At 52.0% G+C, this 23767-nt stretch overlaps 8 protein-coding genes across 8 annotated transcripts; 2 read left to right on the top strand and 6 right to left on the bottom strand.

The window, feature by feature from the left end:
- Nucleotides 1-2438: 2438 nt before the first annotated feature.
- Nucleotides 2439-5038, bottom strand: N7477_001955 (uncharacterized protein; the record flags this gene model as incomplete). The annotated part of the gene is made up of 2 exons (XM_056963618.1): nt 2439-3949; nt 4060-5038. 2 exons carry the CDS (start codon nt 5036-5038, stop codon nt 2439-2441), a joined length of 2490 nt encoding a protein of 829 aa, XP_056826537.1.
- Nucleotides 5039-5542: 504 nt separating this feature from the next.
- On the bottom strand, nt 5543-7234 carry N7477_001954 (2-(3-amino-3-carboxypropyl)histidine synthase subunit 1/2; the record flags this gene model as incomplete). The annotated part of the gene is made up of 1 exon (XM_056963617.1): nt 5543-7234. One exon carries the CDS (start codon nt 7232-7234, stop codon nt 5543-5545), a length of 1692 nt encoding a protein of 563 aa, XP_056826536.1.
- Nucleotides 7235-7483: 249 nt separating this feature from the next.
- Nucleotides 7484-8614, bottom strand: N7477_001953 (maleylacetate reductase; the record flags this gene model as incomplete). Its single annotated transcript, XM_056963616.1, has 2 exons — nt 7484-8031; nt 8089-8614. The coding sequence occupies 2 exons, from the start codon at nt 8612-8614 to the stop codon at nt 7484-7486; spliced, it is 1074 nt and encodes a 357-aa protein (XP_056826535.1).
- Nucleotides 8615-9073: 459 nt separating this feature from the next.
- N7477_001952 (uncharacterized protein) lies at nt 9074-10363 on the bottom strand (the record flags this gene model as incomplete). Its single annotated transcript, XM_056963615.1, has 3 exons — nt 9074-9844; nt 9886-9952; nt 10008-10363. 3 exons carry the CDS (start codon nt 10361-10363, stop codon nt 9074-9076), a joined length of 1194 nt encoding a protein of 397 aa, XP_056826534.1.
- A 427-nt stretch (nt 10364-10790) lies between these two features.
- Nucleotides 10791-12261, bottom strand: N7477_001951 (glycoside hydrolase family 7 protein; the record flags this gene model as incomplete). Its single annotated transcript, XM_056963614.1, has 4 exons — nt 10791-11414; nt 11470-11553; nt 11606-11989; nt 12049-12261. 4 exons carry the CDS (start codon nt 12259-12261, stop codon nt 10791-10793), a joined length of 1305 nt encoding a protein of 434 aa, XP_056826533.1.
- A 3279-nt stretch (nt 12262-15540) lies between these two features.
- On the top strand, nt 15541-16830 carry N7477_001950 (alpha/beta hydrolase; the record flags this gene model as incomplete). The annotated part of the gene is made up of 2 exons (XM_056963613.1): nt 15541-15947; nt 16011-16830. 2 exons carry the CDS (start codon nt 15541-15543, stop codon nt 16828-16830), a joined length of 1227 nt encoding a protein of 408 aa, XP_056826532.1.
- A 118-nt stretch (nt 16831-16948) lies between these two features.
- On the bottom strand, nt 16949-17247 carry N7477_001949 (uncharacterized protein; the record flags this gene model as incomplete). Its single annotated transcript, XM_056963612.1, has 2 exons — nt 16949-17162; nt 17219-17247. The coding sequence occupies 2 exons, from the start codon at nt 17245-17247 to the stop codon at nt 16949-16951; spliced, it is 243 nt and encodes an 80-aa protein (XP_056826531.1).
- Nucleotides 17248-22576: 5329 nt separating this feature from the next.
- On the top strand, nt 22577-23524 carry N7477_001948 (uncharacterized protein; the record flags this gene model as incomplete). The annotated part of the gene is made up of 1 exon (XM_056963611.1): nt 22577-23524. One exon carries the CDS (start codon nt 22577-22579, stop codon nt 23522-23524), a length of 948 nt encoding a protein of 315 aa, XP_056826530.1.
- Nucleotides 23525-23767: the final 243 nt, after the last annotated feature.

The following is a 23767-nucleotide window of genomic DNA, read 5'->3' as shown; positions in this document are numbered from 1 at the left end:
TACTACCAAAAATGTATTAAATCGAATTAACGCAAATCAAGAAACGAGACACCTAAAAGAAATAAAATAAAATAGAAACAAGAAAAAATGAAAAAAAAAAAGAAAAACAAAAAATCCCATCTAGCAATGTTTGCTCCGATCACGAGCCACATCCGCACAACGCGTTCACCGACTCTCCCTAGATTCGCCCTAACTGCGTCGCGGGATGCGGTCCGTCTAGCCTTCTCTGGAAGGCCGGGATTGTCCCGACCTATACAGACATTGGAAAATATCCTGTTTCTCCCATTGGTCCTCCACCTGACAGGGTTCAAAGCTGGGAACTGGCACCTACATTCCGACTCCACACCCGGCTTAGCTCGAGCCCCCCCTCCTAGATACACTAAACATCACAGACCCATCTGGTAAGATATCCGACCATATCTACCCGGCCGCCGGTCCGAGCTGATGAAAGTCCAATGGGAAACGCCGCCAGGGGCACCGCCCTGACGGATCTGTACCAAATCGGGGAGGAGTTTCTTGGTTCATCCGCGCCATCCGATCTGATAGTCCTTCGGCTGACGCCTAAATCGGGGGGGGGGCCATGTCCCGGGGAAGCGGGTTGGGTTTCGATCTGAGCGATCAGCGATCGGGGCTTAGGGCACGTAATGGGTCGTCATTGCATGGGTTGACCGACAAAGAGGGCGGAAGGTCGCAGGTTCCCACGTGGAGGTCAACCGCATGGCCGTTGACTCTTGACCGCATCGTTCCAGATGATCCGATGCACAGCCTCGGCCACTTGACCATCATGTTCGCCGCGTTCAGCGCGGTATTCGCATTCGTCAACGTTCCTTGAAATCGTGTTCATCGCTTATCAGTTTGATCTTCGCTTGGACCCGGTGGAGGGGGCAAATTTGATGCCTGCTGAATGTGACGCCCGGTCTACATCGATGAGTCAGGCCATAGTTCGGCGTAAATCAAGGTACAGAGATGCTAGCTCTGTTGACTATAGACATGACTACCCTCTACACTAATTTACATATTTACAATTTCACAGATCCACCTTCCAACCCTTTTCTTATTCTGATAAATGACGCCAGGGTAATATCTAAAACACCCGGGCTCTATTATAGAGCCTAAATATCTGGAAAGTATAGAGGAATTTCTCCGATTCCCCGATGTTGACCTTTAACCGAATCAGTATCATCTTCCCCCCCCCCTTCCCCCCCAAATCCAACTTTCATGAAGTCACCCACCACGAATAGGAACGTAACTACTCGAATCCCCGGGCAACACACAGACACCTTCGATTAATGCATCATTGACGCAAAGGTACCCCAAACCTCGTACTTTGGACTCATACATCAGCCCACATCAGCCCACATCGCCCCCAAAAACAGTCTAACCCCGTACTTATTGCAAAGGTCACCGGATTCCCTTCCACCCGGATCTCCACTCTGCCCTAGTGCTCCATCGTCAACCATTGACCGCCGGATCGTCCACCCCCAGTATTCATCCACTCCGACAATCCCACGGAACAACCCAAGCGAGACGAAGGCTAATCTCTGCATCAGCCGCTCGGTCCTATGGAGGGGGGATCAAAACAGGAAATCGGCTCCGTGCTATCACAAGACCGTGTCTGTACGCGGGTATGGCCGAATATCTTTGGACTTTTGTCTGTTTGTCTAAATGTCGGTTTTGAGGTGCAAGGTAGACGAAAGTACCGTGCAGGTGTGGTTTCGTCTGCAATAGCGGGCCTGAATATGGATCAGCCTCAGCAAGGATATCAGCAAAGGTGACTAGGCGCTACGGTGCATATGCAAAGGATTGAAATATCTGATCTAGGAACGACTCTCAGGGTTTCCTCAAGGATGGACTCAAGATACTCAAAAAAGATCTACAACAATGGAAGCATTTGAAGGTTAGGAAATGGGGCTATATATTTGGTTTCTGGGAAGAAGATGGATGTCATGATAGATGCCAATCAGACACCGGCGGTCTAGTACCAAGCCAGGACAATCGGTTCACGTTGGAGAGGAAAGAAAGAGTCATAGCACTGGTCGGTGCCTGCATATTGGCCAGCCACGTCGTCAGGCGGGTTTACAAAAAAAAAATGGAATGTAACCCCGAGAGAAACGGACCGAAGGCGCCCAAAGACGGACATGCCTGGTCTGCAGGCGCAGGCCGGATTGGAAGAAGGGAGATGAAGGGGGTGAGAAGAAAGAATCCGTAGATGCGCCGTGCTGAAACGCCTCCAGGTATCGGTAATGATACTGGTATTGGTATTGGTTTTGGGCTGCCCCTAATGCATATATTGCGTCGGACAAAAAGAACCGGGTAAATAAAAAAAGGACTCAAGAGATTCCGGGCGCCGTGGTATGTGGTATGTGATGATCGCTAAAAGAACCGAGGTATGGAAATTCAAGATGGTGGTTGCGGTGGACCGGGTAAGAGACCGGAGTCTACTCCGAGTCGTAAACTGGACCGACATGATTAGCTCCGAGGAATAATGGAGACTGGAAATTCATCAGGTCGTTCGGCCGTGGGCTGTCGGGAATGCCCGCCTCGTTGTCCTCATGGATATTGATGAGGTCGATGAGGGCGCTGGTGCTGACGACAGGAGCCGGAGTTGGAGAGGAGCCCTGCTCGACAAACTCAAAGAATTGACCTGCGAACTCGGCCATTTCATTGGCTACCTTGAGCTCGAGGATGCCTTCTAGCACCTGCATGTCCTTCTTCCACTTTCGCTCTCTCCGGGCCTTCTCTTCTTCGCGACGGCGACAAGTTCCGTCACGAGCACGGGCCTTCATGCAGTTGGGGCACAAGTAATTCTCCTCACAGTACGAGCACTTGCAGGGCGGATTCGCCGCCACACATTCGGAGCAGACATAGACAGCACAGGCCTTGCATTCCCGGAGGTGGCTTGGGCACCGTTGCCGCTGATCACCGACGGCACGATATTGAGGGCAATAGAAGGATTGGCATCCCTGCCAACGTGGCACTTCAAAAGTTGATTCAAACGAGGCTGATGATGGCGATGACGATCCCGAGTGATTGGAAGGTGGTGTAGAGAGGGACCGAGTGGTATCGCGAGGGAACAATGACTGCGTCGAATGGTCGCCGTTCAGTGGCTCGGAAAAATTGTCCTCTGCCACAGTATCACCCGGTGGATCGTCGATGAAGCTGCTGTTGGCCGAATCCTGGCGCTGGGTTCGGAACGGGAGCTCATAGCCGGGAAGCTGAGTGATGGCGGCATCAGATGATGAAATGTTGACCGCTCGGGTTTGGATGGTCATCTTCTCGAATGCAAGGTCACGATAGCCACAGATGCGTAAGCGGAGACCGCGGAGGTCGTGTTCGATGCAGAGAGGTTTAGAACAGCTTTTGCAGTGAACCTTCCACTGGGGCGAGTCGTAGCACTCCTGGCAAAGATTGCGTGGGCAGGGTGAGACCTGCCGATTGGGCGGTCCTAGTAACCACTTCATCATCGCGAGATGTCCGGTCTCCAGGGAGTAGTCAGGCTGGCTGGGATCGCCATAGGCGTATTTTGGGAAGGATTTACTCCACTCGCTGACAGTGTACTCGAGGTCCTCCCATCCTTGGCCTCGGGGCAAAGGTACGGCGCGTACTTGATCAACATCTCGACTGGGCGTGCCGATGCTGATACCACCTCCCCCAGAGAAGATCGGCTCCGTGCAGCACCAGTGGAAATTAAGGGCTGGATGTGACGTGGGTGCTGCTCCTTGGAGCGGGGCGTTGTCCAAAGGATTTGCGATTGGATCCTGCATAGAACTAGGAGACATAGTTGCTCCCGGTGCCCACCATAAAGGGTCATGCGCGGGTGGCGTTTCAGCACTTGTCGATACAGCAGAATTTCCACGATGAAGGTATGGTCGCTCGTAGGCACAGCTAGCACAAAGAGTTCGTCGGCATCCCACACAGTGCATCAGAATGCTACACTGTTCACACCGCTCTGATATTTCGTCAAAGCAGTTATCGCATTTTATATTCTGGATGAATTGTGTATGGCTCCGACGAAGATGCGCAGGGGTCATCTTCCCTCGCCTAGGTCAGGTCCCTCACCTGTGCCTATTGCTTCGCCATAGCTCCCAGTGTCGCAATTTTCCCAGAGCTTCCCATCGCGCACGATCGGCCGCTCGGCTTTTTCATCGACTGCGCCGATCCAGTTCTTGCATCTCCAGAGTCGATCGAATACAACCCAAACTTCAGGTGAGCCTTGGGGAACTCTCATAGAGACATACCCGCGCCTTCGATAGCATCTACCGGCAGGCGTAGTGCACCACGCAGTGTCAGTCCAGATACCTAATTTGTGGCAAAGATTGACCAGCTCATGCGTGGGTTCAGAATCAGAGTCCTTGCGCAAAAGCGAAGCAGAAAGATAAGGCCGTCGACGGTGATGTCGACACCGGTAAGCATATAGACTCTTCAGAGCGAGTCGTTTAGTTGCGGGCGAGCTTCCTATATTCGTCTCCATGTCCACATCATATTGCAACCCGAACATAGTCAGATACGGGATGATGTGGTACTTGAGAGAGACATTCTTACAACCGCGGACAGACAGGTGCTCCAACGTTTCCCGACGCGCATGCAACACAGTTGAAATGAGAATCTGTCCCGAGACAGCGGTGTTATCGAGCTCCAGACTCTTCAAGCATCCACTGAACGGGATCACCACGTTCATCAACAGTTGATCCAAGGCATATGGTCTTGACTGGCGATGTGTTTCCAGGTCGGACGTGCCCGGAGTGATGATTCGCGTTGTTGGTAGTGTGCCCGATGGGAAAAGCAGGCGGAAGGAGAGTGTCTTCCATGCGGTCGGATATGAGCGTAGGAACGTGCGGAGGTAATGGGACGTATGGTATAGCTTGATTATAGTGTCGGTCGGAATCTGGAGAAGTAGTGACTCCAAGATGGGCGCATTGGTGGTGATCACGCGCTCGAAGAGCGATAGCGGGCGTTCCGCAGGGACGACGAATTGTTGCAGGGCATTCTCCACGAGCTGCTGAGGGGCCTGTGCAGCGATATCGAGATCTGTGGCCATTGTGTTGTGGTGGACTTTGCTTCCGCACCCGGGAAAGCTAAGGTACCGTTCTGGATCTCTCTACTCTCCCTCGTCTCTTCTCGTTTAGGTCAAAAGAGGACGCGAAGTCGCGGGCAGGCAGTAATAAGGTGCGGCACATGATAAGAAGAGGAGACAATCACATTTCCAAGCCACCATGCAAGGCCAACGGTCGTGAAGTGCCCTCAGGATGAACGATAAGGTGTGGGTGTGGATCGTAAGGGCGGATCGGGTATCCGAAGGAGGGAGAACAAGGACAATCTCTAGGGAAGAGGGGTTCGAGAGTGGGGATGAGCCTCCTGAGCGTCCTTGGAGTACGCGATGGGAAAAGCAAAGAAGGTCCCGTCCTAAAAAAAAAAACAAAGTCGAAACAATTTGAGTGCCGGTCGCGCCCGTCAGAGCATCATCATGTGATAGGAATACCCCGGTCCTTACTATCTGTTCCTCCTGCAATAAGTGTTTCGCGCTATATACATCCATTGTACTCTAGTGTTTGTTACCCTCGCCAACCGTGTACCCCCTCGCAATGCCCTTGCGCCCTTCCTTGACCAGAGTGCTGTCCGGGTCCTCCTCATCATATCGGATATCGAAATCGCTGCCCAACCCCTTCCATGTCCGCTGGGACCGCAGGTACTCTGCCCCTGGGGACACCGTGCCGCCGATCATCGCCAACTCACCCTTCGCCCGTCTTGCCAGAGCCCTAGCGGCGGATGGGCCATTCGATCCGTCGATCTGAGCAGAAGCGCGGGGTGCGGGATCACGCATCGGCCGGGAATGAGAGACGTAACGACCAGTACGCAGGTCAAATTCGGGCGGTGCACTCTCGGGTTCCGATAAATCATCCTCTCCCTCGTCTCCGTCTGCATTGGCGCCGTCTTGAGCTGTCGCTTCCTCGGCAGGCTTGTCAAGGACGGCCTGGAAGTCACTCTGCCATGAGCCAGTCCACACCCGCTCGGCATCGCCCTTCAGAGCCATCTCCAGTTCGAACGGGGTGATGACAGGCTTCCAGAAGTCCCTGCTATCCACCAGCGAGCTCTCCCAGCAACCAATGACAACCCAGCCACCAATTTCACTGAAGTTGGCGACTTTGGCTGCGTTGAGCTTACCCACCACGAACATGTAACTTTTCTTGCCTGCCGCAGCGATCTGTTCCTTCACGTGGTTCACGATGTGCAGATAGTTCTTCACACTAAGGGTGTTAATCAGAATGCCCCAGATGGGCACCGTAGTCAGGGATGTGAGAATAGCATAGCGCCGGCGTAATGCAGCCGCAGTGGAGGCCGGCAGAGGCTTGACATTGTCGTTGCTTGGGCGATTCGTGGGGTAAATGTGAATGGCGGCAACTCGCGAAGCAAGGGTCAAGAGCAGGGCGGTTGGGGGATCGGAGATATGGAACAGCTGCCATTCCGACAATGTCCCAGGCAATTCACTAACGGACTCTGGCACTGTGCGGTTCGGAATGGCCGATGAAGGCTCATGCACGATTTCCGTGGCAAATAACTCGGTGTATCCGTCCTCCACCAAACGTCTGTATACCGTCTGAACATGCTCGGAGTAGGTGACGTCGGCCGCGATGATAACTTTGGTGGTCGGGTCCGGGTAGGTCGCCTTGAAAGCCTGGATGAGAGGATTAACAGGCAGGGGCTTGTTGGTAAAAACGTAGATGACGGGCAATCGCGCCGTCGGAGAAAGACACGATCTTCCGTAATGGACCACGACATCTGCATCCACATGCTCTGCGGCTACTTCGTCGACACAGCAAAGGCCATACGAGGTGTCCGCCAGGATATACAACTTCGGAGACCACTGCTCCGTCTCTTCCACTGATAATTGAGACACATCCCGGGCAAGGTTGCCTTCCGCATCAGCCCCGCCACCATCTGGCTGCGTTGGAGATGTACCACTTGCCGCGGTGTATTCGTCCGATTGAAGCCCACGGCTCAGTAATTGGAAGACTCGAGGAGCATCGGGAAGCATGTCATCGGGAAACTGGAGGGCGATGCGCTTGTACCGCGCCTGGCGGATCTCTTTCAGGGTGCGCTCAATATCATAGGTGATGGAGAGTTCCTCGTCGGGGAGCGGTTGTGTCGCATCGGAGGTGGCCACAGGCGTAGTTTCTTCAAGAATGCGAGCATCAGGCGTCGACAGCACGGGGGCTGCCTCCATTTCTGAAGCCATTTTGATGTTGTGGAGGGGTGTGCGAAATAATTGGAAGTGGGATGCTCTAAGAAAAAAATTTGGAGAAAAAATGGCAATCCCCCACTTCCCCCGCCGCGATATCAAAAATTGCGGATCAGCCCATTGACAGCTGCCCAAAATGCCACCACTTCTTTGATATAGGCTTTTTATTCTGAGAGAAAAAAAAAATCATATTGCTCTGAATTTGGATCAATTTATTGTATTTGCTCTGCGCTGCATCGTGTATATCTACAGATCGGCGCGTGCAGGCTCACCCGCCCAAACACGGCGGATCAGTTCGCGAATCGGCGTGCGCTCAATAGCACGCGGGTTCCAGTATGCATTGGAAACAGCAATATCTGCGGCCTTGTCCACGTCTTCTTCTTTCATGCCAAACGCCTTGAGGTCACGTTTGACCTTCAGCTTGGTCAGCAGAACGTTCAGGCCGTGAATAGCATCACCGTTGCTCTCTGGAAGCACATCCGCGAGCTGCTTCATAGCCTCAGGAATACTTGGAGCATTATATGAAATGGCATGGGGGAGTACGGCAGTGTGAGTCTCTGCGTGAGGCAGATTGAAGCTGCCACCAAGAGTGTGGCACAACTTGTGGTGAATAGACATGCCTACACTACCCAGGCAGGTTCCGCAGAGCCAGGCGCCGTAGAGCGCACGAGATCGGGCTGATTGCGAGGAAGGGTTCTCAACAATCTCAGGAAGAGCAGAGGCGAGAGCTCGAGTGCCCTCGATAGCCATCATGTTGATGATGGGATTGGTGTTACGGGCGTACAAAGCCTCCACTGTGAAACTGCGCATTAGCTGTTTGTTACCTCAGAGATGGTTCTCGACAAACATACCAGCATGAGCAATGGCATTGACACCACTCGTAGCACTCATAGCCGCAGGCAGAGTCATTGTCAGGTCCACATCGTAGATCACCGTCCCGGGTAGGATTTTTGGGTCAGAGCGCGTCTTCTTTAAGCCATCCGCCGTCTCACCCAAGATGGGGGTCATTTCACTGCCAGCATAGGTGGTCGGAATGCAGATATGAGGCAGTCCCGTGCGAATGCTAATAGCCTTGCCCAGACCGATGGTGCTTCCACCGCCGATAGAGATGACCGAGTCGGCACCCTGTGCCTTCGCATACTCGAGAGCCTTGTCTGTGATGTGAGTAGGGGTGTGCATGGTAGCTTCGCTAAAGATGCCAGCGATCTGTCCCTTCAGCACATCCTTCACGCTCTCAGCCTGGCCAACCTGCTGCGGAGTTGACAATACCAAAGGAGCTTTGACTTGCAAACGGGTAATCTCATCGGGGAGCCGCTGCAGGGTGCCGCTGCCGAAGACGACACGGCCGGGATTGGGGTTGTACTCGAAGGCGTCCATTTTCTCTCTAAGTTGTCAATGCTTACGGGGACCCAAGGTCATTAAGTATCCCCCACAGTTGATCCGAACGTCATGGGCAGCCGTGGGGCTGTGGGGTCGGCAGTTCGAGTGAGCTTGGTTCCGATATTTTCAATTGTCGACCATAATCATAGACTATAATGTCAGACCAGGCGTGGGTCTATTTGTTCAGAGACGATATCCGCCACTGCCCACATCCAGTGCCAATGAGATCGAGCATATCGTGGCAGACTTCAAGGGTGAGCGCGGAAAACCTCCGGGATCAGCGTCTTAGTTCAGCATGAATAAGCATCCGCGGATATAGATTTGCCTGGCCTCGGATGTGATTTCAACATTACGTGGGATCACTGAAAGGAAACGTCGTGGAAATCTAATGTTTCTGTTGATATTGATGTGGATGGTTTGCAGTCGTGGGTATCGATAAAATCCTGCACATATGGCTCAGTCCATGTCGGCGAAGGCCATGACATGCTGTCCACCGTCCTTGCGACTAGCCTTCTTCCGCTTCTTGCGCTCGTTCCTGTCCTCTTTCTTCGGCTTCTCCTTCTCTTGTTCGCTATCCGAGTCATCATCACTGTCATCGCTGTCTCCAAGCATATGTTTTCCACCCATGCCACTTCCAGCGCCCGCGCCTGCAGCCTCATGCCAAACCTTGACGATTTGCCCACCGCCAGTGACCATCCGGCCCTCAACATCGAAGCCCAAGCCTACGACGCCCTCGGTTTCGTCGTGCATCACCTCTGAGGCAACCTTGTTGGCTCCAATGCGCACCAATTTGACCATACCGTTGCCGAGACCGGTCGCAAGCATCTTGCCATAGCCTAGCTCATCCGGCACAACCGCCATGGTCTCGATAGATTCGCCGCCGTCCGCATCGCGGGCGACGTAGATGCGCTCGTCCTGATCATCCCACGCGCCCTTTTCCCACAGTGTCAGGACACCACTGGCACCGCCCACGATTACCTTCTCGCCACGGCTGGTACCGCTGCTTGGAAGACCTCCAATGTAAGCCGAGCTGATCAACTCTTCCGCCTGATCTTCGCTGCGCACCATAACACCCCGTCGCAGATCTGTCACGGCCAGAGTTGTACCACCCGTGGTAACCCATTGTTTGCTGAAACCAGAAGTACTAGTATCCGAGGCGGGCAGAGGTGTCAAAGAGGAGACGTAGTCATCGTGGGGATGGTGCGACTGCTCAGGGCGCGCCGACACCTTAGAATAAGGAATTCGTAGATCGTACAAATGCAGCGCACTTGAGTCCGTAGCAGGAGAAGAGTCTGAGGAGAAAGCGCATGAATCACAGTCGGCGCATCAATAGATCTGCAGCAAAAGGAATCAGCCAATTGTCGTAAAACGCGGGTCACATAGCTCATACCCGTCCTTCTCAAACGGAATCACAATCTTATTCGACACCACACCAGACTCCGAATTCGCAATCTTCACAAGGCCGTCCGTGCCCGCAGAGTACAGTGTCTCGCCGTCAATGCCAAAGCCAAGAGTACGACAGCTACCCTTGTGCCGCCGCGTCCTCCACATAGTGTCAATGTGGCCCTTTCCAGTACGCGAAGAGTTCGACGCAGCATCGTCACCATTGTCACTCTCTTCCACGGGGAGTCGGAAGGTTTGGACATGGCCTGTTGCGAGGCCGACCGACACCACGGGTTCATTAGGGTGGAGGGCCTGGCTGAACAGGTCCGAGGACAGCGGGATGGTGCAGACCGTGTCAAACATGATTGCTGAGTACGAGTGGTCTAAAGACCGCTCTACAATAGAGATCGAGGGAATTGAGGGTCAATTGCAGCGCTCAAACAAAGTCCGGAGCTTTACAGGTGGGAGCCGTTTTTTTGGGCGGCCCGAGAATCTTCCGCCTTTGGTTCGATGATGTCAATTGAGCCTCCGACCTTAATTACTTTTTTTTACGCTTAATCGAGGTATGAAAATATGAACATAGCATGAAGAAATAAAATTGAATTGATAATCTGGCACTTGGAGCAAAACGAAGGTCTTATCGAATAAACACAAAGAGCAAATGTTACTCTGCGGTCTTCACGTCTTGATCTCTTGAAGCATTGACTGCAAATTGTTCACGTCGCTGGCTTGGTCCTTCAATAATCGAATGGATTACAGCGATTCCGAAATTATCACCGAAATTGACCTCCTATGAAGAGTAGGTCGATCCAATCGGGCCAACCTTGATGTTGGAGAAGATCACAGTGGAAGAGGCATCGCTCGACTCGATGGTCTTCGGCTCCCCAGAAGGTTTAGCGCAGGTACCACGACCAACCCCGGGGTCCGAAGCAGTGGCATCGGTCGGGTAGTCGCCATCGAGCCACAACATGTTGGAGTAGTGGTCGTCCCACAAGCTCATGACCAGGACCATGCCCTTTTCCATGGCGGTGCTCATACCGGAGAAACCGCCGTGATTAGCGAAGAAGTCATCATCGCCGAAAGCCTTCTTCTGGGCAGTGCAGAAATCGGGAGTGATGGAGTTTCCAGTTACACCACTAACATCCGAGGCGGAGTTCGCGATGACCTTTCCGTTCTGAACGTACAGACGCTTGATCTCGCTGAGAGTGCCAGTGTCGGTGCCGTCATTGGTGATGAACTGAGTGACAACGGTCATCTTGGAGTTGGTGTCGACGGTCTTGCCTGGGCCGAAGAAGCTCTCATTACCCATGCGGAAGGGGTTGAAGTCGCAGCCATCGGGGTCGCAAGTGCCGGCATAACGCTCAGCCGAGTAGGGTGCCGCCGCAGGCATCGCCCTCGCACATCGTTTGAGTGGCTTGATCGCAGGGGTGAGGAGTCAGCGCGGTAGAAATGCTGTTGGCCTCCCAGACATCCAGCTCGGCGCAGCAGGAGCCGTGGTTGCCCACGCCTGAGTTGCTGTCGGTTTCTGAAGGCACCCAGCCATCGACGTTACCCTTTCTCACTGTCAGTTCACGCATTTCAGATTCATGTGCACACTGAGCTCACCTGTCCATTGATGAACTTCAGATCACGAGGACACTGCGAATCACAGTACCCAGTACCGTACTTGGCGCCAGCCTTGTTGTTCTCGTACTCGGAGAGACCGCCGTCAGCATCCATGGAGACGAAGTACAGAGCACCGTTCAGGCCACACCCGAGATTGGAGACATCTACGTCGAAGGTGAATTCCTGGTTGAGGAGCTTGAACATCTGATAGGTGTTCTCATCCTCCATCAGGTACAGACGAGAACCGACGTTGGATCCAGTGACGAAGGTCAGCTTGAGGGCATCGGAGTCGGTGGTCACGCCGTAGGTGCCTTCGTAGTCTGCGCCATCTACAGCACAGTTGGTGGCACAAGTCGCATCGTCAGGACAGAGCGTCGCATCCCACTGCGATTGTCAATTGTATGAGTGGTGCTGTCGTCTTCAATTGGACAGAATCAACTTACCGTATTGCCAGTGTAGCAGTTGGTGTAGCCATCGACGCTGTGAACCCAACGCCAGTTGTGATCAATAGTCACCTCACCAGATTGTTCAGTACAGCTACTGGAAGTGCACTTTTGCCAAGTAAGAGGGGGGTGAGTCTCGGTTTTCTGCGTGCCAACCTGCTGGGCATTCGCAGCCGCCATCAAGGCGGAGAAAAGAAGAGCACGTTGATACATGCTTCAAAGAACGAGTGATGGAATAGTAGGCAATGTTGTTGGTCTTCTGGCCTGCAGATACTGAGCAAAGGAAAGTTGAGGCCGTCCGGGTCGCTCTTTTATATCGAACGCCCTCTGGTATTGCAAAGGATTCAAACAAGTTGTCTCTCCACATTACAGCGTGTCGGACCATGAGACCGTTACCAATTTGGCATGAATAGCCAGGGAAGACCCTTCATCTCAGCAACGGGGACTTCCAGATCGGGTGATAGCCGGTGTTGAGCATTGATTTGGGTGTGGAGCCAGTGCTGGATCCGGGCGGCAAAGATCGTCGCCAGTATAGCAGGTGTTAATTGAGAAGTTCCTCATTCTGTCAAGGGATCAAGCAGCTAGGTCTCATCGAATATGTTCAATGTTCCAAGGATCGGAAGCTCTTCTGGCCCATTTTCGTGAACAAAAGCGCGACTTTGAATCTATTCCAGATGAAAACTGACCACATTTATTTCAGAGTCGTCTCCGTATTGATCGCTTCATGACAAGTTAGCTCGTAGAAAGGACCGTTGGCTTTCATTGGTTATGTGAGGCTGTAATCGAAGGTCGCCAGACTATGGCGGGGGCGTTGCCAAGCTGGCACTATGTGCTCGATGAGCGACGTGGCTTTGATGGTGGGTAAGATCTTTGCGGAAACCTACATTTTTTCAGCGAAGAAATACGCTAAGGGTGGTGCTGGATTCCTGCGGGCGGGGGTTGTTCTGCAAGGCTTTGTGGCGTTAGACGTTTCAGATCGGCGACTAACCCCCTGTTGAGTAAGATTTGACAACCCTCACGGACTGGATGGTCAAAATATCCTTCAATGAGAGACAAGCTAGTCTTGATGTTTTCTTCATTCGAAACGTTCAACTCAAAATGGGCGACTCAAGGCACCGGAACAGTTTCGCTTTGACAGAAATGGGGTTGAGACTTGTTGACAGAGCTAGATTCTCAATGATTGATGTTCATCACGATTCCTAGGATATTTTATTTGAGTCATAAGGATGAATTGGGTCGAGAAGATGAATAGCACTCCGCTGTTTTCGCACGTGGCCGTCATGATGAGCCCAGACACCATGAGATACCTCTTGAAACCCACTCAAGGTATTCTGGGCCTAAGTTCTGATACGTGGACGTTAAAGGTGAAGCGTCTAGGGATGAAGAAGGTACTCAGGATGACCATTTCAGGAAGTCTTGGGGCTCAATCACATTACGGAGGAATCATGGAAATTGGGCAACTCCTCAGGGCTCAACAGGAATTCCGTTGAAGCATGTCGTCAATCTTTGCCCCTTGCAAGAGGTGACTGCGTTAAATTAATCCGCGGATTAACCGGAACGGTTTCACACGATGCCGAGACACGGGGATGAGCCCGTCTTTCTCAATGAGCCTGCGCAGAATCCAGGTTTATGTTCTAAGCCGAGATTTTCAGGATGACGAGTTTGCATTGAGACCTCTTCAGGCTTCCAAACTTTACGATCAGGGCATCGAAAGTAATCTCGACATGCACACAATGATAGAAGTATGCATACTTGCAGCGCAGATCTGACAACGTTAGAACCCTTGTACTGACGGTGCCAAGACAGCCACAAGACCCGGTAATTAGCCTGATATAAAGCGGCACAGGCTTTTTGTGAGCATTGACATGCATGCCCCCCTCCCCCCTAGTTAGTTCGTTGCTCAGGCTCAATGCCCAATGCTCTGACAGCTTCGAATCAGAAAAACATACCTGGTAGCCTCTGTTTAGAACCCCATATTAAGACAGCCCGCTACATCAGCATGCCTCATTCTTCATTTGGGCTGGACGGTGTTGAATAGTTTGCTCCCGATAGTTGGGCTTCCTAGTCTTCGTGGCGCGACACTGATCTTTCAGACCATACGCAGATATGATGTCGTACAGCAAGGTCAGCAAGGTGCGCTCGAAGTACTCGACATGCTCTCTTGGTGGGCATTGTGTCGCTTAATGAAGTCACATCGGTGTCTTCGGTCAGCGGGTAGGCTGGCGCATTCTGCCTTTCAGAGATTCGTGCTGACACATGTTCCTCATATTGCAGACCAAGGTCGACTATCATGTGGTCGTAGATCCCGTTGTCCTTTATCGACTCTTAGCTTTGAGGAATCGTCCAAGTTTTTGGCGAAGCTACTATTACACGAGTTGACCTCTCGCAGTGCTCTATGCAACGAACATGACCCGAACTAATGGTGAAAGGTCTGAAATCGGAATAAATTTGAAAAATGACAGATCGTGGATACTTGGGAAATTGATTATGAAATGAGTTCAAAGCCCTGTGAAGACAACAAATATGACAATCTTGGTGAGGGTGCTCGCTCGTCACCTGCACAACCTTTCGCAGGGCTCTGGTGATGACACCTCACTCAGAGCCTCAAACATGTCTCCATCGTCCGTGGGAGTTAAATGTGCAATTTTCGTCATCCGTTCTTCAAGTGATGAACGCCGCGGCAATCCCTCACTAGAGATTCTCTCGATGGGCTCCCGATCTGATACTTCGCTAAGAGCGCTGTATGGGTCTCTGTCGCTATCATCATCTTGCTTTTGCGGGTGTGGCGAATTCATTGGAGAAGCGTTAGCGCGAGTTTGGGCACTTGGTGCGGGCTGCGTAGATTTCTCGCCCTTCTTTCTGTGAAACAGGGCAGCACAAGAGGTTTTGGCCTTTTCCACGATGGCCATATTATCTGCGTGGGTGCAGTCAAGAAGGTCAAAAGCTCTTTCCAGCGGTTGGTGATGTCAGGCTTTCAACGCACACGTCATTGGTGAACCACACAAAAGTAATTCACGGATCTCAAAATATCACAATTAATTAGATCTCATTAATCGTCATCGAATAAGGGACAGTGAACCAAACTATTTCAAACCGGCTCCAATGGACGTTCCAGGGCCCACCGGCCTCGTATACCCCGGCGTTTAATCCGACCCCGAGAACTGTATGTTGACTGCCTATTTGATTCCTGGTTCAGTTCATCGAATGCTTTTCTTCCTTCAACCCTAACTCGTTGCCATATCAGTTAGACTGTATTCCTTCATCTTTTGCCTGTAAGACGTTGATCAGGGGCTGTAATCAAAAATGGTACCTGGCGACGATCTCCTCCGACGCGGGCTTATCAGCTTATCAGCTGGGCCTCGGTCTCTTTTCTTCTTCCAACTCACAACTTAGGCGACAGGATATTCATCCTCTGTTCCTTCCATCCATCTCTAATATATCTAATCCTTAATCACCGCTTGACTCCTTTTGAGCGGGCATACGGGAGCAACCATGGCCCTATACCATCAAACCGTGGATTTCCTCACGGACTCCTGGGCCAACCAGCGCACGCAACTGCCCCTGTTGGCAGTCACTGGAGCCTCCTTTACGCTTGGTCTCCTGCTTCGATCGCTGCTCAGTCGCGGCGAGCTCACTGCGACCATCCTCCCTTCACCCCGCACTCGACTCTTGGCTGGCCTCTCGGAAGAGGAGAACCGCAAACTGCCCCTCCCCAACGACGTGCTTCCTGGTGCGCGCGATGTCGCCAGTCCGTATGGTTCAATCCGGGTGTATGAATGGGGTCGTGAGGATGGTCCAAAGGTTTTGCTGGTGCATGGCATCACTACGCCCTGTATCGCGCTCGGTGGGGTGGCCCATGCGCTAGTGGACCGGGGTTGCCGAGTGATGCTCTTTGATCTGTATGTTCTGCTCACGTCTGTTTAATTATACTGTTGAACACTTGCTGATGATATATGAACCAGCTTTGGACGAGGATACTCTGACTGCCCGGCTGATCTTCCCCAGGATGAGCGGCTGTTCGCGACGCAGATCATGCTGGCTCTGACTTCGTCACCCATTGCCTGGACCGGGGCTGAATCGGGCAAGTTCTGTCTCGTCGGTTACTCCCTCGGTGGTGGTATTGCGGCTGCTTTCGCGTCGTTCTTCCCGCATCTGCTGTCATCTTTAGTGCTTCTTGCACCTGCCGGTCTGGTTCGCGACTCGCGGATCAGTTTCCAGAGTCGCCTTCTCTATTCACGAGGCTTGATGCCGGAGAACCTTCTGGGTTATCTCGTCGGTCGTCGCCTACGAGCTGGTCCTTTGGTGTCTCCTAAGCCCAAGAATCATAAATTCAACGCCGCAGACGCGCTCACGGAGGAGCTTCCCTCGCAGAGCGCAGCCGAGATCCAGATTCTTTCACGGGAATATCCGCACATTAATATTCCATCTGCCGTGGCATGGCAGGTGAATCACCACTCGGGCTTCGTACACGCGTTCATGTCGAGCATGCGTCACGGTCCAATCTTAGGCCAGCGCCAGTGGAGCACTTGGGCGCGGCTGGGAGAGTATTTGAGCGCCCAGAACAGTGTCGCGTCAGGCAATCAGGGTGCGCCGGGTCTTCCGAGCGATAAAGTTCATATCCTATGTGGCAATACCGACGTGATCATCATCAAGGACGAACTTGTCTCTGACGCCACTGCCGTCCTTGGCGGGAACGCGACATTCAAGTTTTACGAAGCAGGCCACGAATTCCCCAGCACCAAGTATGAGGAAGTTGCGTCATACATCTCGAAACTACTGTGAAGACATCCTTGATGAAGGTCCACATAGGTGGTTGGTGGTTGATATTTGATACAGGATAGATTTAGTACATAGATGATAATCGCTCTCTTTATACAATTTCGGACTCAGTTAATTGCCTTCAATTCCTTTTGTTCATGATTTGATCCATTGCGCTGAGCTGATTTGAGAGGCCTCGCAGGTGTGTTGACCTCTCCGCGATTCGTGCACCGGCGAAGTAAGGAATATCTGCTGCGGGAGCCCGAGCGAATTGGTCAACACTGCTGCCGATTGTACGTGGTACTTGGGCGACATTAATTTGACTGAGAGCATTGTGCGTAGAACCGTTTTGTTGGCTAGGTACATCATGTTAGCACGTTCTCGATTACCTTCAAAAGGAATGCTAGCGTACCTTGCAGATGATGGCTCTGGAATAGACATTGTAGGAGATTGCAGAGTAGACTTGGTCAAGTGTTGGCGACTTGAGATGTTGATGTTGGGGGTCGAATGGTAGAAGCAATGGCTTGCAAACGAATCTTTCAGAGGCTAGACAAAAGCTAATGATGTGAGACGACGTTGCTTGAGAGGATGAAACAATGAATGTTGATGCGAGATGAAACAGCAGGGACTTTCGAGCTATATATACAAGAAGAATGTTTGGATTTGCTGGGGAAGAAACAAGGCATGCTCTGACACACGCGAGCTCGACAGGAGCTTGCATCGTGGCCCACATGGAAAGATTAGGAGCTAAGCGAAGAAAGGAATGGAGGAAAAGATCTTCAGTTCGCAGCGACTCCACTAGACCCGGTGACACCATTCCGCCGTCAGACTCGAGGGTAAGCCATAGTCCGCATGAACCAGTTCCCGCGCCTGGAATTCGGTTCGGCCGCTAACCCCCAACGAACCGTTTTAAAAACAGACACATACCCGCCAATCCATGTAAAACAGGCGACCCGAGGGATACTATTGGCTTTCTGCAAAGGGACTGGGGCTGGAGGCAGGTACAGATGCGTCAAGGACCGCGAGTGGATCACGATCCCCGAAGAGGACCGAGCCAGAAAATGGACTCCGGCCTTTTTTTTTGGAATTAATTGTGTGCAAGGGCTCAAGGGCACATGGCGAGCCACATGTTTCAGCGCGGGAAATAACCAGATGCGGCAAAAAGACCGTGGAATGAGCCAAGGGGGATGCATCTATGCAGGTTCAGGCGGGTTGGACGTTGGATCTACAGTGAGAAATCGCACAAGGGCAGGGATGGAAGGGGAACGTCATCTGGGAAAGTGAGCGTTCTAGACTGTGGACCCCCATCTCACGCTTGGCGGCAAGTGCGCTTTTGCAAGCGGAATCTCGCGTGGGCGTGAAACCCTTTCCAAGGGCTGAAACAATGTCGTGGGACCAACGTGGGAGATCACATGGAGATCCCGCACCACTCAAGTACAGGCAAAGCAGACGCAAGAAGCCTATGCATTCTCCCGGCCACGCGGAAAGATAGCCCATGCTTTCTCTTTTTTCCCTTCCACTTTCATATCTCAGGATACTCAATGCCAGACGGTGAAGATATCGGATTCACCTATCGTCTACAGAGGCAGATGTCATTGCCAGCCCATACCAGCCACGTCTCAAGCCTTACGAATCATCCTGCATAGCCCTAAGGTCCAGGTGCCCGGAATGCTATGACCTCGATGGATTAGGAAACAGAAGATCGTCCACGCGAACGCCTTTGTTTCAGAGTCGTTCAAGGGCCCAAACTCCGAAGAAAGGGGGTCACGTGGATATCCTCCTATCTCGTTGCTGGGGTGCTTCGTACTTTCATAATAACCATACATATGACGAGTCCAAATATAAGCTCCCGGGAGGTGGTAGACACTAGCCCAAGTTTAGTTTCCCCAGCGCGCCGCTATGGTGGCATCTAGATCTCATGTGCCGTGCTACCACACTGACCTTAAAGCACTTCCGGTGCATTGTTTACGAGACATTTCCTTTTGATCCATCTCTCATGGGGCTCAGTTGGGTCATGTTGAACACGAATATTCGACCGGAAAAAGATATCCTACTTCCCAACAAACCCATTTCAGAATACATCTCATTCTTGGGCTATACGGACCGCGCCTCGACCGATCCGCAAACCACTGGGAAGGCCCCACTTGCCGGAGCTAAGCCAGGTATGCAAGACTAATCTCGCGTTGGGTCAAGAACGGTTCAAGAAACCAGCGCTAGAGAGCCTGCGGAGCTACAAAGCTACAGAAGCCATATGGGTCCGGCGTTTCAGATAATAAGGTTGCTTTTCCCACGCGTGCCCAGGGGGGGGGAAGACCTCATTCCAGCCTTCCTTAGCGAGCAATGTTTGACGACGTTGCGGGTCCACCGCGAGGATATGCAAGGCACACGCCTGGCCCGAGCTGTGGAATCCCAGCAACCTTATCTCCGCTCGTCATTCGTTATTCGGCACTGCCTGCGCCGACCGTCGATCCTTCTGGAGACGCTAGTGGGGAGTGGTTTACACGGGGCCGCAAGCTGATCCGTTCAGCTGATGATGGCCTTTTTTTGGGGGGGGGGGGGGGTTTCTTTTTTTGTCTTTTTCTTTCTAGATGAGGTGATGCTCGCGAGGGGTATTCCAGGTGACGTCTCTTTCTCTCACACCCTGGCTTCCCTATTTTTGGACACTGGATTTGGACCAGAGGGCACACCTTGCAGATGGGAGACGATAGCTCTCCCTGATTATTGTTCCACGGAGTAATAATTAACTCGTTCAATAAAATTTAGCGCAATCCACCTGTCACACCAAGAGCAACGATCTCAAATGATCGTGCGCAGGGGTAGCTCGCCAGAAGTTCACAGGGCCGTCACGTCAATCTCAGGTAATGATCATCCACATCCCTTAAACGGTTTGCCCCAATGGTAAATTGGGACGCAGTCTGAAACGCGCTTCAACAGCATCCCGGCACTGCTACCGAAGAGCCGCTGCACCCCGTTGCCCATACAACATGCGTTCATCGCGCCACGATACCAAGACCGAGACCGCGATCCGGGAGAAATAATGCTTCCCCGATAGCTGCGCACAATCGCATCAACCAGAATAGGGCTCATGCAGTTTCAGAATTCCATCACTACCGGAACGAGTATCTACCCCGAGACTGACCTGAAGTATGAGAAGCAGGGAATTCCGAATCTACGATAACCAAATGATAAAATAACGCATTCATGCAAAAGTGAACTGAAATATGAAAAACAAAATGAAATAGACTAAATCCCAAGCTGGAAACGAACGCTCCTAAATCCGGCGACCCCCGGCCCAGTCGCCATGCAAGGCCCTGGAATGAACAAAGCATTTGCAATACGAGATGGCATCCCCTTCCCAACATAGAACATTATGAATCGCAATATCCCGCACAATTCAGACAGGGCTGAGACGCATTGAGAGGCTGCTCTGCTATTGCGTGAATCAAGGGTTGTGGCGCAGTGCGATCGCGATGGCGCGTCGATTGCACGTCGGCTTATTTTCCCGCGCAGACCAGATCGCCTCTTCTTTGTGGCTGACCCAATCTCTCGAATCCCTGCTGTGCAACTGGCATTATTTTCATGCTGACCCGGGCCGCTGGGAGGTGGATCTCGAGGCTCCAAGGTTTGGGGGAAGTAGTTTTTAGCTTGAAACGTTAGCTTGATGCTAAGAAAGAAAGTTGACAGATCATATCTTGCCGAGTTCCTAGATTTGGGGTCTGGGAGCCTCTTTGAGATCGACGTTGGGTCACGGCCCGAAGAGGCAACCTAAGGGCAGGGGGGGGGGAAGATTATTAATGGTGATGGTCATTCGCGTCTTCTAGCCCTGAATGAGCTTGGCTCAAAAATAATTCCTAGATAAAATGATGATCTGTCAAGGGCAAAATGATCTAATTTCGAGACGGTCGTAAGGAAGTACGCGGCCAGGCAAGAAATTGATGAAACGAACGTGCAAGTCAGCCCATGGCTCCTGCAACGTGACCAAGGGTAGGCTGGTCGCCTAGGCCTTTTGACGCAGTCACCATGCCATGATCAGAATAAATTTCTTGAATGCGCCGGTGAGATGCTGACAATGTTTCGCTGCCCAAACTTGGGTTGTCATAGATGCTACCTAACCTTCGGTGCTTCATTTGCTTTCAAGAAAGAAATATTTTTCTGGTGTGATTCAGAGCAAGCGATGGCAAAAATTGGGTATCAAAGAGAATTTGAAAGCGAAAGCAAGTTCCGTTGCAACATATATCCCACAATCAAGTCAAAGCTGTGGTTAATCAAGACTCACAGCTCCCCTGCTCTGTTCCCGTGACATTTCCAAGAATTGCAAACTTGTTCGGATAAAAATGGCACCGTGGCAATATCTTCGATGTATTAGCACTGGAAACGAGATAACAATGACCGGGCGCACATACAAAGGCGGCAGGAGAAATAGCACAACCAAGAGAGGGGCAGTACTGTCGCTCCACATCCAGTTCGACACCATGACAGGGACGTAAGACCCAACAAATAATGTTGAGCAGCAGTCAAGGAGCATAGTAATCGCCAGCCAGGGCTGTTTACCCGCGAAGCGTAGACCGCCGTCTGTCAGGGACCATAGCGCTGGGATCAGGAACTGGAAGATTGTGAGCCGCCCGGAAGGATCGGAAAAGCTTAAAAATCGGGAGGTAATACCACAAGCGCAAAATTTTCTTGAGTCGCTACAGCATAAGAGATGGTCGCAAAGATGAGAGAACAAAAGGATACGGCTCTGAAGTTGACGTGCCCTCTCTGCCAGGCGTCTCCGAAATCCGTGGGAAACCAGAACGACATGGCTGGCGCCTCAGAGGGGTGTCTTGGTTTGTTCCCAGACGCCCCGATATTCAGAGAAGATGAGATGAGATGAGATGAGATGAGATGAGTGAGCTGAAAACTAGTCAATGAACGCAGTCATCAGGCACCGGTGAATCGTCAGGTCCCGATGCGATGCCGGGGTCCGACGGCCAATGACAAAAGGTGACTGCCCCCACACGGAACTCAGCCCTGCGATGCCCCTCATTTCCTTCAACTCTGGAACCTTGGACACTGCGGAGTGTGTCCCTTCGTATTGATTCAGTAAGGAAATTTCTCAAAGTTAAAATATGTATACTTTCTCTTACAGAGATGCGCTACGGTCTTAGTGCAGCCTCATACCAGCGCTACTCTCGCCTTACTACAGTCGGCTAGTTGCCAAGAGTTCTTCGAAGAAACCAGGATTCGAGCTTCAGGGTTGCGATGTCACCCATTTATGTCCTTAGACCCCCAGTAGGGACCCAATTTTGAAGAACTAATATATGTGAGGCGAGACTCTCCAACGACATATTCCAAGGCAGACTTTGACAGGTGCCATCGGTGGATCCGCCACTCCACCAACCTTTTGAAACTAGATTAATTCCTGACTGTCCAAGTTTATTTGCATACCTGCTATCAAATCGATCGAAGAGGCTCAACGGGAACTTTTCAGAATGTCTAGATAAACCCGCCCCCCCCCCCATCTCAGCAATCTCCCAACTGTTCATTATCGCGCCACCCACCTCACATGGCCATCAATGACGTAGCCGTGCGGCGGAATGATCGTCAGCGCAAAACCTGATCAGCAGGAATGTTGTGTCATTGGACCCTATATCCTCAGGCATGATGCCACTCCCTCGAACTGCGTTTCGAACCTACCGTACAAACCTTGGAACTACTCAGCTATCGCCGATACCTCCGAGCTGTCTGATCCCATGCGACTTCGCTCGCCGTTGCACAGATCATCCCGGTCATGCGGCTGCAATATGTCCAACACAAAGTGATCGCAGCGTTCCTTCGCTGCCTTGTCCGGCCTCGACTTCACCTGCATCCTAAGCCGGATGAAGTGGTGTCGATACCTCTCCGAGAGACTGGTCAATCCATCAAAGCCCACATTTACAAACCTGCCACGGAAAAGCAGAAGCCCAGCCCGGTCTTGTTGAACTTTTGTGGCAGCGGATTCGTGCTTCCTACGTTCGGAAATGACGATGAATTTTGTCGCTACATTGTCGATCATACCGACTACACGGTCATCGATGTGCAATATCGCCTCGCCCCAGAACATACCTTCCCCGCAGCCTTCCAGGACGCCGAGGACGCCGTGAAATGGGTGCGGTCGCAACCAGAACGGTTCGACATTGACTGTATTTCGCTCTCAGGCTTTAGTTCTGGCGCAAACATTGCGCTGGCAGTCTCCTCATCATCTGGACTATTCTCCCTGGAAAACCAGAATGACAGGCCAGACGTCTTCCGTGCGGTCTTGTCCTTTTATGGGCCCACTGACCTGGCCCTAGAGACCCCCGATAAAACGATCGCCGACCCATCGAACTGGATCATGAGAAAGATCTTCCCGGGATTCTCACGCCTTTGCCACAAGTGCTTCAATCCCGGCGTGGTCAACCCAGAAGATCCTCGAATGTCACCGTTATTCGCCGACCCCCTCAATTTCCCCGGAAATATCTTGATCATCACCGCTGCTCAGTGCGCCTTTGCCATCGAGGGGGAGAAACTCGCGACCAAACTCGAGTCTGCCGGCAAATATGTGAAATCTTGCCGAATGGAGGGCTGTGCGCATGGATGGGACAAGGAAGCGGTCAGGGGGACGTCGCAATGCAAAGCAAAGAACGATGCTTATGTGATGGCCGTGGAAATCTTGCAGCGAGGGAAGAACGACGGAAGTGAGACGCCCAAACCGGAGTGATTCGATACCCCATGTGATTGTTTCTTTACTTTGCGAGATTATTCCCCTGGTCCACTGGGGCTATTCAGACAGACACGTCGCTTGAAAATGCCGATGTCTCTTTGCTGAATGCGCCATCAGTTCATTCTCCGATATGGAGTCAGCCACCTGTTGACGCCGTAGCTCCGAATCTCCCGGTCGGCAACCAAATCTCATCCGAACAAAGGTACCAATGAGACTAGTTAGCAGACGGATGTGAGGTAG

Source organism: Penicillium maclennaniae (assembly GCF_028827695.1).
Source record: "Penicillium maclennaniae strain IBT 15551 chromosome Unknown utg000002l:1.0-2354659.0:1.0-2356205.0, whole genome shotgun sequence".
Lineage (NCBI taxonomy): Eukaryota > Fungi > Ascomycota > Eurotiomycetes > Eurotiales > Aspergillaceae > Penicillium > Penicillium maclennaniae.
Note: the sequence above shows the minus strand (reverse complement) of the source record. Positions and strands in the feature narration are given on the sequence as shown.